At 38.8% G+C, this 12,159-nt stretch overlaps 1 protein-coding gene across 1 annotated transcript; it reads left to right on the forward strand.

The window, feature by feature from the left end:
• The first annotated feature begins 325 nt into the window (after positions 1-325).
• On the forward strand, positions 326-4,253 carry CXCL9 (C-X-C motif chemokine ligand 9). The gene is made up of 4 exons (XM_037003412.2): positions 326-460; positions 1,511-1,637; positions 2,916-3,000; positions 4,078-4,253. The coding sequence occupies exons 1-4, from the start codon at positions 397-399 to the stop codon at positions 4,180-4,182; spliced, it is 381 nt and encodes a 126-aa protein (XP_036859307.1). The 5' UTR covers positions 326-396; the 3' UTR covers positions 4,183-4,253.
• Positions 4,254-12,159: the final 7,906 nt, after the last annotated feature.

Raw genomic sequence — 12,159 nt, forward strand, 5'->3', positions numbered from 1 at the left:
TAATATTTCCCATCTGGAAACCACATCTCCAACCCTTGTTGTATGATCATATTATATTCATATACAGTACATAACCTGTTCTTCTCTCAGAAGAGTAGCAATGAGTGTGCTGAACAGGCTGCTAGTGTTGCTGGTTTCACATCCCTTATTATAAACCACTCATTTATGTGAAATGGAAATAAAACATGCAGAAATTCCCTTGGATCTGAGAGTAGGGTTTCCCCCAGCACAATTAAGTCTGTGGTCAGTTTAGCTTATCAGCTAACACCAGCCAATCAGAGTTTAAGGGGAAAATGGATTTCCTAAATAAATACAATTCCTAAGAGCATGTTCTCTAAAGAATCTCAGGCTTGAAATTCAATACATGAGTTAACTCAGTAGAACCATTCCACCACCATGAAGAAAAGTGGTATTCCTCTCCTTTTGGGTGTCATCTTCCTGACTCTGATTGGAGTTCAAGGTAAGGGGTTTGAGTTATATTAAGTTATTAAAGTCAGAGATATGAATTGCTATAAAAGCCTCCTCATTTGTCCAATAAAGGTGATTGTTTTGCATGCAGCAGAAAGTGATGTGACTGCCAAATAAAACAAGTCTTCTCAGTCCAGGTGTATGAATTACTGGCATATAATAAGTATTCAATAAATGCTTATTGAACTGGGTGATAATGATATAAAAGAGTCTGTCACCTAAATTATTTTGTCACCCTGATTTCATTCTAAGTATGTCCGTGGTTAACCAATTAAGGATCCAGTCATCAGAGAGGTTGTCCCAGGCCTGTTTACTAACTACCTTTGTAACCTTGGGCAAATTAATGAACTTTTCTAGACTTCAGTTTTCCTCAACTATAAGATGGGGATTTTATAGTCAAACTTTTTCTACCGACCACACAATGCATATAGTAAGCACTAAGTATGTTGAATGAATTAAATAATTAAGGAATGAAGACAGTGTACTTAAAACAGTTTTCAAAAATGTAAAGCACTACTGAAAAGCAAGCAAGTGGGGAGGCTGAGGATGGTTGTGGTGACTGGTTGTTATAAACAGAACTTTCTATCCAAACCAACAACTCCCTTCCACTAGGATCAGATAATAAATGGCTTTGGGAGTTGTTTACAAAACTGCAGTCCATATAGCACACATAAATTAGGTATCTAGGTGTCTGGCCTGCCTCAGGTATTTATTAAATTTTGTGAAAATTTCTTTTCCTAAGGTTGTTAAGATATGGTGATTAAGAGCAATGGACTCAGAGAGACCAGAGCTGAAATCCTGCACTGGCTCTCTACAAGCTGAATGGATGACTTTGTTCTTTACATATACATAACTTCCCTGAACCTGAGCTTTTTTATAAAATGGAGATAAAACCTACTTCAGAAATTTGTCATAATGATTAACAGACACTCAGTAAATGATAGTGATAATCATGACTAAGTCAAATATGTCATTTTGATGGAACACCTAAATTGAGACATTTCCCTAAACCAACGTGTTGTATCCTTTTTCTTTCCCTTAGGAGCCCTAATAAGGAGGAACAGACGCTGTTCCTGCATCAACACCAGCCAAGGGGTGATCCACTTAAAATCCTTGAAGGAACTTAAACAATTTGCCCCAAGCCTTTCTTGTGAGAAAACTGAAATCATGTAAGTAAAAACTCATCTAACTTGCATGTACCATACTGGCAAGAAAATTAAATTTAGCATAAATATTACCCTTGGAATACTTGGCCATACAGACACTTAAAATTCAGATGGTTGCTCCTCCATAAATCTGGTCTACTTTCTTTTCTTCTGAAAAAACAAGGAACTTCTGGTAGAGATTAGGAGCAAGGATGCTATGTCTCTAATACATATTCATTGTAGAAAATGATTAATGCGGATAACCCAAAAGAAGAAAATAAAAATCCTTTCTAATCCTTCCACTGCTGACAAAAACTTGACATTTGTCTTCCAAATCTCTCATTCACTTTATGTGTGCATATATAGACACAAAATATATATACATATATTTATATACATTATATATATATACAAAAATAAAATCATCCACTACATACTGTTTTGTAATCTGCCTTTTCTTTAACATTGTACCATGAACATTTCCATGTGTCAGTTAATCTTCCATTATGTCATTTTTTCTAATAAAGTCATTTTTAATGGCCAAATTGTATTCCTTCATATGAATGCATCATAATCTATATGACCAATGCCTAAGTATAAATTATTTCCAAATTTTTGCTATTGAAATCAAACTGTTATTGTGGCAATACTGTCTCTTTAATTCTTTCCCATTAATAATACCTTTCTAAATTAGAATTATTAGGTTAAAGGATATGCATATTTTAAGTCTTTTGTAACCTACATTGAGGATTATATATAGAATGACTACTCGGATTCTCAGATTATACAGAGAAATTTAAAAAAATTTTTTTAATTATTCATGGAGAGTCTGCTGTAAGTATTTTTAAAAGTTCAACCACTCTGTTAATCTTGTCCTCAGAAAACATTTTATTATATTTTAGGCAGTTTCATTAGAAATTTAGCAAAATTCATGCTGACTTTCACTGTTCCTGCAAAAAAAAAAGTAGGTTTGTTGACAAGGTTTCTATTTTGCTTCTGTGCTTATACAGAAATAGCTATTTCCAGCACAACAGAACCATTATTATCTTTAGCTACAAGTTTCTTCCATTGCATATGCCTGGTGGATGTTTTAAAATTCACTATTATGTGCTATCCTAGAGATTTATCTAAGTCCCCTCACTCCCTTGGAAAATGAGAAGGCAGGAAAAAGCCTGGAAGTCTCAGATGCTTATTGTGAGGTCACAGATACATTGTAATTGGGGAAATGAATTGTGGGGGTAAAGCGAAACATTTAAATTATTAAAAATTAAAAGAAAAATCTTGTTGCTATTGCCTTGGCAGTGCTACAATGAAGAATGGGATTCAAACATGTCTAAACCCAGATTCAGCAGTTGTGAAAAAATTGATTAAAGAATGGGAGAAACAGGTTGGTGTAAAGGAGAAACAAAATTTTCTTTCTTTTAGAAATTGATTTTGAAAGACAAAGAATCTATGTAATTCCTTTCAGGATACATTCTTCATTCATATGACTATGCTCCTATTTTGTTCCTAGAATGGTGTCATCGCCTTGAGGTATAATTGTATTTCTGCCTATAATATCACCTGTCTGTCTCCCCCACTACAATATATGTTCCATGAGGGTAGGGAGTTGTTTTTCTCATTCAGTATGATAAATATATATTTCATTGAATAGTGGATACTGAGGATAGAAGAGTAATAAGACATGGTTCTTTCTGGCTGTAGCAAATATATGAGCAATTAGAGTACAATATGAGAAATATAAAGATTTGTACAAGAACCTTGCAGATTATAAAGAAGGAGTAATTAATTGTTAGAGATGGGAGCAGGGAGCAAGTGTGAAGGAAGACTTTCCTATCAGGTGACACTTGATCTGGGTCTTGAAGAACAAGTGGCTCACCAGGAGGAGGGCAGCATGGAAAGAAGCGGCACCATGAGAGAGTTGTGGTGGTCAGGCAGCCTTAGGTAATGTGGCTGAAATTTGTGTGGACGAAATGAAGGTGCTGAGGTAGAAAAGTAGACCAGGACAAAGCAGGAGTGATCCTCTGTGACCTGCTAAGAAGTTAAGTTTGAAGAGGGCCACAGAATACATAGCTGGGAGCTTGGTGTCTGCAGTCTGACGGACTAATGGTTAAGCCACATCCTAGCCGTGTGACTCCAGATAAGTCACCCTCTCCAAGCCTCAGTCTCCTCATATGTGAAAAGTAGATGGTAATAGTACCAACCTCGGTAGGTTGTAGAGGGACAGGTGGGTCATAAGCAAGATTGGAGTGAGGGTAGGAAGAGTCCAGGAGAACGGACAAAAGAAGACCAGTTGGAGTTGGGGAAGAGAGAACTACAGGCAGCCCCTTGGAGAGGGAAGCATCTTTAAACCGACCGGTTTTGCAGATAAAGAAAGACCACAGCCTCAAGAACCCAACTATAATATAAGGAAGGAAAAATGGTAAGGTAAAAAACTTTACCCTTTTTTTTCCTCTCCTCACAGGTCAGCCAAAAGAAAAAGCAGAGGAAATGGAAAAAATCTCAAAAAAACAGGAAGGTTCTGAAGGTTAAAAAAGCTCGACATCCTCACCAGAAGAAGACTGCATAAATGACTACTTAACCAACAAGTATTTTGTGTTTAAAAGATTCTTCTTAATTATACTGAAATAATTCCAAAAAGGGATGGCATCTTAATACATAAGCTTATTCATTTGATAGAAAATTTAAAGCATTATTGTAAATTGTAATTAAGGCTAGAAAGTTGCTTTTAAAATCCAAATGTTGAGAATTGTTAGAGGCTGTGGTTTGTCTTTGTTCTTCCACCTCCAACCAACTGAATTTCGTCATGCATAAGACCATGATCTCAGTAACCTCACAGCCACATCCCAAACACAGCAACTGCATGGGAGAGCAGGCCGAGGCTTCCCAGGCAGGCCACAAGGCAGCATCCAGAGAGCATTCCTAGGTGCCTATCAGCAAGCCACAGCCTGTCAGCATGCTGATAAGCCAGGCAGGTTGGAATCGAGCTGGACCTCACCAAGCTGCCATGGGTATCAGCATCTGTGTTTGAATTAGCTGACAGCCTGCCTCGTATACAGCATATCTGAGAGACCCATGCTGGTTGTCTCCAGGGACTACCACTGGTGAACACTAGCCCTTGGCTTTCAGAACCTTCTCTCTGGCTTTTGAGGCTGTGTGACCCCATCTTGTCAGCCCAGGCTGACCGCTTTATTTCTTACTGTTCCCCTTTGCTTCAGTTAAGCCGGTTCCTCACCATCCCGTCGAATTCAGTGCCTGCCTCCTCTGCTATCCAGGTCATGCTCTTGCTCACCTGGGTCTACACCTTTCTCAGTCTTTCCCCAGCATCCCACAGGAATGCCTTCTTCTCCCCACTTATCCTCACTCAGTTCAGGCCAAGGCTCACTTTTCTCCTGCCTCTGAAAAAAAACCTTCGGGACACCTGGATCATCTTAAAACTCCTGTTTCACTTGTGTTTCCGTACAACACGGGTGAGCATTTAATTATTTTCTAAGTATTTTTCTCTTCACTTAGATTATCGCTCCTTGAGGGCAGAGGCTGCAGTTTATTTTCCTCAATTTGCCTTCATGCCTAAAATACTGTGGACCTAGGTTTTGAATAATTTCTTAATTGCAATTGCAGGTAAGAGGGCAACCAAACCGTCTCCTCCAAGCCAGAGCTGGCTGCTTATTGGCAGCTGAGTATTGTCTAGCCCCTGGTAGCTCTTACTTGGTATCTTCAGACCTCAGTCCCTGCAGGGACCGGGGCTGATGCAACATCCTTGTCTTACTATGACATGACGTTAACTTGGCCTTTCCAACAAATAGGAAGGAAATGTTCAAAACACTGTGGATATTCTGAACTGTTATCATAAAGTATACAAGACACCTAGTATCATAGAATCCAAAAGAGAAGGAGCTTTAGAGATAACCAGTGCTAAGCTTCCCTGACCCAATACAAAACTTTCTTCAGTACCATTCCTGACAAGCCTTAGCTTTCTATGATCTGACAAGAAAGCCACCAAAATCTGTTTTTAGACTCATTTTAGGTAAATAGGCAGCTCCTTGTCTGTTTGTAAAGTATTGTGATTATCCATTACCAAACCAGGCCTCATGATGAAGGGTATTAAGATACCAAGAGATAGGCAGCAAATCATTATAGTAGAGGTATGCTTGGTGCCTAGTGAACCTCTGCAGGTGTGTAGGGGAGGATGTCCTTGGCCTGAGTTTAAACTTACACATTCTTTGCCAGATTTTGTCACTTCTTACACTGTGGCCCAGTGGTGAGCCCACCCAAACAGCATCTTATCCAATCATGAAGCTCTTTAGCTCCTTCCATGTAACTCCCCTGAAAAATCTAAATGTTCCATCATTGGAGAGTCTGTGACCCAGTTACCAGTCATGTCACAGGTAAAGTGGACAGTGCATAACAACTAAAGACCGCGTGTTTTGACTCAGTAGTGATGACATATATATGTTTATATACATATACAGGATAATCATTGATCACTGATATACACACATGTACTCTCTAAGCAAGTAATTAAGTTCAAAGCAGTACTGGCATATATACTTTGTACTTCGAAAGTTTCTTTGTTAAAAGACAGTAGTTTCAATAAATGGACCATTGCAGAAAACAAATCTTGATGTTTTGATATCTTAAACATGCACCTTAACTGTATGCTTAACAGAAATTCCTACATGTCCTTATTCATTTGTTTTTATCTCAGGGTGTAATTGAAATAAAGATATGGAAGCCCTTTAAAGGGCTTTTTGGGGACATAAGACATATGACAATAATACCTTATGACAACCAGTGACTTATAAAAATTATGTGGGATGCAATTTATTTTCTAATGCTGAAAGGTAATGCTATACTCCTAGGAAACCAAAAACATCCTCTTTTTGTATCTTGAAAGTATGTATGTTTAGATATTATAAAGCCTCAAGTAGTCACAGAGGAGACCTAAACATAGGATACGTTATTTAAGAGTCCAGGAAAATTGGGCTGGAGGGATTATGCAGTGTGGAGTCTCTAAGAAGGATGAGAGTGGACGGAGAATATCAACCTTGTACATCTGAGGTACACTTGAGAGGCCAGACAGGTGTGATATTTGGGCAGGGCGCAGCTGCTGACGGTGGAGATGACTACCCAAAAGGGCCTTAAACTGAGAGACAGCAGGGTGCTGCAGAAAGAGATAAGACTCTGTATTCTGAGATATCTGGATTAGGATCAGAAGCCCACCACTTGTAAACTGTGTGGCCTTAGGATGCTACTCAATCTTTCCTGTGTACCAGTTTCCTCATTCAGGACTGTTGTGAGGAACAGGCCCAGCATACATCTCGGTGGATAGAAAGTACTCAGAGTCAGTCCCAATCTTCCCTGACTACTTTATAAAAGGTGTTCCACACCTCATACGCAAAGAGATGTTTCCAGGACTGAAAAAGTGAAACCAAAAGCCTATCTGACCAGTTCTTTTATCTACATTTTTATACCCATAATCCAAGCCATCATTGTCTCTTTTCTAGACTACCTAATGGCCTCTTATTTTCCCTGCTGCCTCTTTTAGTCAGCTTTTCTCTTGCTTCCTTACCATTCATGACAGCCAGAATGATCCTTTTTCAAAGTATAACTCACAGAATACTACTACCATGCTTAAAATCCTGTAATTTAGAATTAAGTCAAACAGACCAGAGCCTTCCAAGCCCTCCATGAGTTGGGCTCCACTTGCTTCTCTAACCATGCTCTCTCCACCCTCTTCCTCAGTTAGTGAGCCTCAGCTCCCCTTCATTCTGTCTCTTGAGCACACTGTTTTCTTTTCCTTCTCAGGGCCTTTGCATATGCTCTTCTGTTCTCTGTTGTGCTGTTTGTGTAGCATCAACTAGATTAAGCTGGGGACTCCACTTCCCAGAATCCTCCTCCCTGTGCGGCTGTAGGTTAGAGCTAGCTAAAGAGGTACTTGTGTGAGATTTGGAGGGCAGACCTGAGGAATGGCCATCACTCTGGATTAGATATGATGACAGACACAGGGGCATCTGGAGGATCCCATTTTGCCCTTGCTTTCTTCCATGATCACCTCATCTTCATGACGGCTCGCTTTGTGACCAACAATGGTCCCAGGTCTTCCATCAGGTACTTGAAAGTAGTTCCCACAGAGGCAGTAGTTACTAAGACTCAACAGCTTCCCACAGGCATCTAACAGACTCAGTTTGGCTGCCAGACAGGCTTGGTTTCTTGGATTTTCTCACAAGCTCTAAAGTGTCTAACTGTAATTAACAGTGCTTCTGTAGGACTGGTCAGTGAATTTTCTCCAATTCCTGCAGTATCCTTTCAGACTTTTACTTCTGAGATCCTCCCTCAACTGTGTAAGGTGATTCCTGTAGTAACTGTTGGTGGGAATGTAAATTGGTACAACTGTTGTGGAAAGCAACTCAAGAAACTAAAAATAGAAATGCCATTTGACCCAGTAATTTCACTATAGGAATTTACCAGAACAAAACAAAATTCCTGATTCAAAAAGACATATGCACCCCTATATTTATCACTGCACTATTTGCAATAGCTATGATATGGAAGCAACCTAAGTGGGCATCAATAGATGGATGGGTAAAGAAGAGGTGGTACATATACACAATGGAATATTATTCAGCCATAAAAAGAAAAATCCTCCCATTTGCAACAGCATGGATAGATCTAGAGGATATTATGCTCAATGAAATAAGCCAGATGGAAAAAAGACAAATACCATATGATTTCACTTATTTGTGGAGTATAAAAACAAAGCAAAGCAGAAGGAACAAAATAGCAGTAAACTCATAGACACCAAGAAGGGACTAGTGGTTACCAAAGGGAAGGGGTTGGGAGGGGATGGAGGGTGAAAGGGAAGAGGCATAATAATTTGCAATCACAATATAAGTTGGTCACAGAGATGGTAGTACAGCATGAAGAATTAGTTAATGATTCTATAACATCTTACTATGTTGATAGAGGGGATAAGGATTTCATAATCTGGGTAACTATTGAACCACTGTGTTGTATATTTGAAAATCAACATAAGATTGTATATCAACGATACTTTAATAAAATACACACACACACACACACACACACATATATATATATAGTATGTCGGGGAGAGATGATTCCTGTAGTGAATTTTGTGTTCCCATAATGTTCAGAGTGGCTCTGCTTCCCTAACTGGCATATCCATGCCTGAAGCAACTTCTTTGCATGGCTGGTCCTGCCTGATCCTGAGTTTCAGCTTCGATGTCTCTTCACAGACTGTCTTCCCCTTATCACTCTTAGTGAAATAGCCATCCTCACCCCAGACACTCTGCGTTGTAGTGCTTCCCAAAGTGGGGTGTGTGCACCCTATGGGATGGATTAAATGAGAGTATTTGTAACAAATTCTTGTTTAAAGAAATAAGAAAGAACTGAAGATGTACTATAAATCTGAGCCCAGCAATTGATCCTGGCAGCTTTACTCAATGCACACATTGGGTGGTGATTTGTCTCATGCTGATCTCCTGCCAGAAGAGTGAGACTTCCACCAGCCCTCCCTCAGCCAGTCCCCTCCTGCATGCTGCAGCCATGGGTTGGGCACAGTCCTCTTTGGCTGACTCTAAACTAGAACCTGGATTACGAGGCTAATAAGATAGAGTGCTAACTAAGCCAGCCTTGACAAAATGAGCAAATGCCTGTACAGAGCCCTACTGAGAAATTCATATAGAAGATAGTACTAATAATGCAAATGTAAACTAACAAAAAAAAAAGCATACACACAGGGGAGGTCTGTCCTAGTTTTCAGCTAAAAAGGCTGCATGATTTTAAAAATATGACTATAGTCTGTTTCATTCTCTCTTATCACAATCAGAAAGATCAATGAAACTTCATCACAATGTGAAATTATCTTTTTAAAACATTTATGTAGTTATTGCCTGTCCCCCACCTCACCACAAATATTAAGTTTCTTGACTGCAGAAAACTTTGTCCTCTTCCCCACTGCATCCTAACACTGCCTAGAAGAGAAGAGCAGTACCTAGCACTTAACAAGCATTTAAAATATGTATTTTTTAGTTGGTTGACATATGCTACATCCTAAATTTTCTTCCAGGCCTTTTCCAAGTCAATCTCAACTATTACTACGGTCAACTGAACTTTCCATGCTCATTTATGCTCTTGTTTATCTGCTCTCCTTAAACCGCCTCCCTGCCCCAATCTATCTGTCTTCCACTTACACATGACTTAAGTCTTGATCTTCCATGACTACATCCCAGAATACTCCCAGTCACACTGAAATTTTCCCCCGTGACTGCCCTGTCACAAAATGACTTCATGAAGAATTGTTCTCTAAGTAAAAATTAAAATTTTTTTGATATACCAGAAAGCAGTTTGTATCCGCATAAAGTTTAAATATTAGAGAAATTGGTAAAGAAGTCAATATGAATATTTAATCCATAAACTACTTTTGAATTTTAATGCCAGTGACCTCTTCATTGGTTAATTGGAAGAAAACTATTTGAAATTTCCTTACGCCTCCTGGGAAATGGAAAGTTGCTTTCTTATTAGAAAGAAAGATAAAGAGATTGCAATCACAGGGGGTTTATAATAGTGTCATTTGCTTTTTTAGCCAGTATAGAGAAAAGATGACATTGAGAAGAAAAAACAAGGAACCTTCCTTACTAATAAGGAGTGAATTTGTTCCTAGGTAGTCACGGGCCAAGAGATCAGTTGGCATATTTTGATACCAAGTTGGTTTAAAGTTCCCGGGAGAGTTTTCCACTGTACATTTTAAAGAAGTAAGTAAATCACAAAGGAGCAATCAAATCTAAGTCTGTGAATAAGATTTTGAACTGGGCCAAATTAATAAAAGATTAGAAGGAAGGATGTCAAATCATATGAACTTTTTGCTTTCTTTAAATGTTTGCTATCCAAATACAGAAATCTCATCCTCTAAATATAGTATTTCATTATACTATTTCAAGTTGATTGTTTTCCTAAACAGTTTTTGCTTTAAAAATTCTGCACCTCTAGGGATGGAGGCCTTGGCTCTGCCTTCTGTATAGAGTACAGGAGCAGGTAGGCCCAGCCACCCATTGGCTTTCTTTCACCATCAGAGTAAACAATCTGACCTTCTTCCAAAAGAAGGAACTTAAGTATCAAAATTTGTAAGTGTGACTGGACAAATGTCAAACCATATAACACAGGAAAAGAGGTTTGTTACTTAAAAAGAGAAATGTCAGCAATCACTTCTACAATATTAAAAGCAGCAGAATTAACCTCAAGGCAGATAGACATCTCTCATTTGGAGCCTTTGATTAGGACCAGACTGGCATACGAGGTTCTATGGAATGGAAGTTAAAGCAAAAGTGAACTACATTTCTCTGAATAAGAAAGAAACAGGAATTATCCCTGGCAGCTAAGGAGAGTGCTGGGATTCCAGAACAGCAAAAAGAAAGGCAGTAGAGGGAGACAGGAGGACAGATTGTAAAAATGACAGTGGGCTGGAGTAAAGATAAAGAAGACCAGTGAGAAATTCCCTGTTGTGGGATGACCAGCTTTAAAACACTGCTGTGTAACATTCCGTTTTAAATGCAAGCCTGGACAACTGGAGAATCTCACCGTCAGGCAGAGGAATGGAGCAATGCGGGAAATCCCTCGACATCGCTTGGTAATGCATTTGATAGGAAATAAAGAAAGAATGAAACTTTATCTTCTTGAGTCTTCTAATTTCCATCAACTTGTTATCAAAATAAGCTAAGACTAGAGAAGTGCCTCCTCACATTTTGGTAGTCTTAAAGTAGTTCCCTTCGGCGGTTTATTTTAAAATTTAAATGTATTTAAGGCATGCAGGGAGCATCATTGTAAAATGTAGCCTAGTCATCAGATACCCATCAAACAAAAACTACGGTGTGCTGGACAAAACACCAACAGGGGTAATGTCTGGGGAGAAACCTTAAAGATCACAGTCTCTCCTGCTACGGGACTGTTACTCAGAAAGGCCAGGGGACTTGGCAAGGCTACTCAGTCAGTGGAGTTGATAAATTTGTCCAAAGTCAGGCCCAATAGTTTTCACTGTTCTCAAGAAGGAAAAGATAGATGGAAATGTGGGCAAAACTCATAATAAAGCTGGAAGGATGGAGGGTGGAAATAAAGAACAATGAAAGAGTAAATTAGCCTTGAAAAGAACTTTCTTGTAATTTGTATGCAGTCATTTTGTCAAATGGTGTGATTTTCTGCTTTAGAGGAAGAGAATGAGCTCCCTCCAGTGGCTACTCTCACAGTTTTTAAAAACTGTATTTAATTAGAAAAGCACTAATACATAAGCCTGGCTTTTCTGAAATGTAGTCAATATCATTGGTTTCTAATGAGAAAGGCAATAACTATAAGTCACATGTTAGTCATTTACTGATTTTGAGGTAAATTCTGCCTGCCTGTAGACATCTAAGTTATTTTAATTTCTTACTTTAATACATCACACAACTGAAGAATCTGAAGAGACTAGAGATTGCCCATTCATTCATTCAACAAATATTAACTGATTACCTACTATGTGCCATGCATTGCT

The sequence above is a fragment of the Manis javanica genome, chromosome 5 (assembly GCF_040802235.1).
Source record: "Manis javanica isolate MJ-LG chromosome 5, MJ_LKY, whole genome shotgun sequence".
Classification (NCBI taxonomy): domain Eukaryota; kingdom Metazoa; phylum Chordata; class Mammalia; order Pholidota; family Manidae; genus Manis; species Manis javanica.

Bases quoted from the DNA above. Each gene is read 5' to 3' on its own strand.
- CXCL9 (XM_037003412.2), top strand. From the start codon at position 397: ATGAAGAAAAGTGGTATTCCTCTCCTTTTGGGTGTCATCTTCCTGACT. The intron at 461-1,510 runs GTAAGGGGTTTG...TCTTTCCCTTAG, and splicing joins GACTCTGATTGGAGTTCAAG to GAGCCCTAATAAGGAGGAAC. The intron at 3,001-4,077 runs GTTGGTGTAAAG...CTCTCCTCACAG, and splicing joins TTAAAGAATGGGAGAAACAG to GTCAGCCAAAAGAAAAAGCA.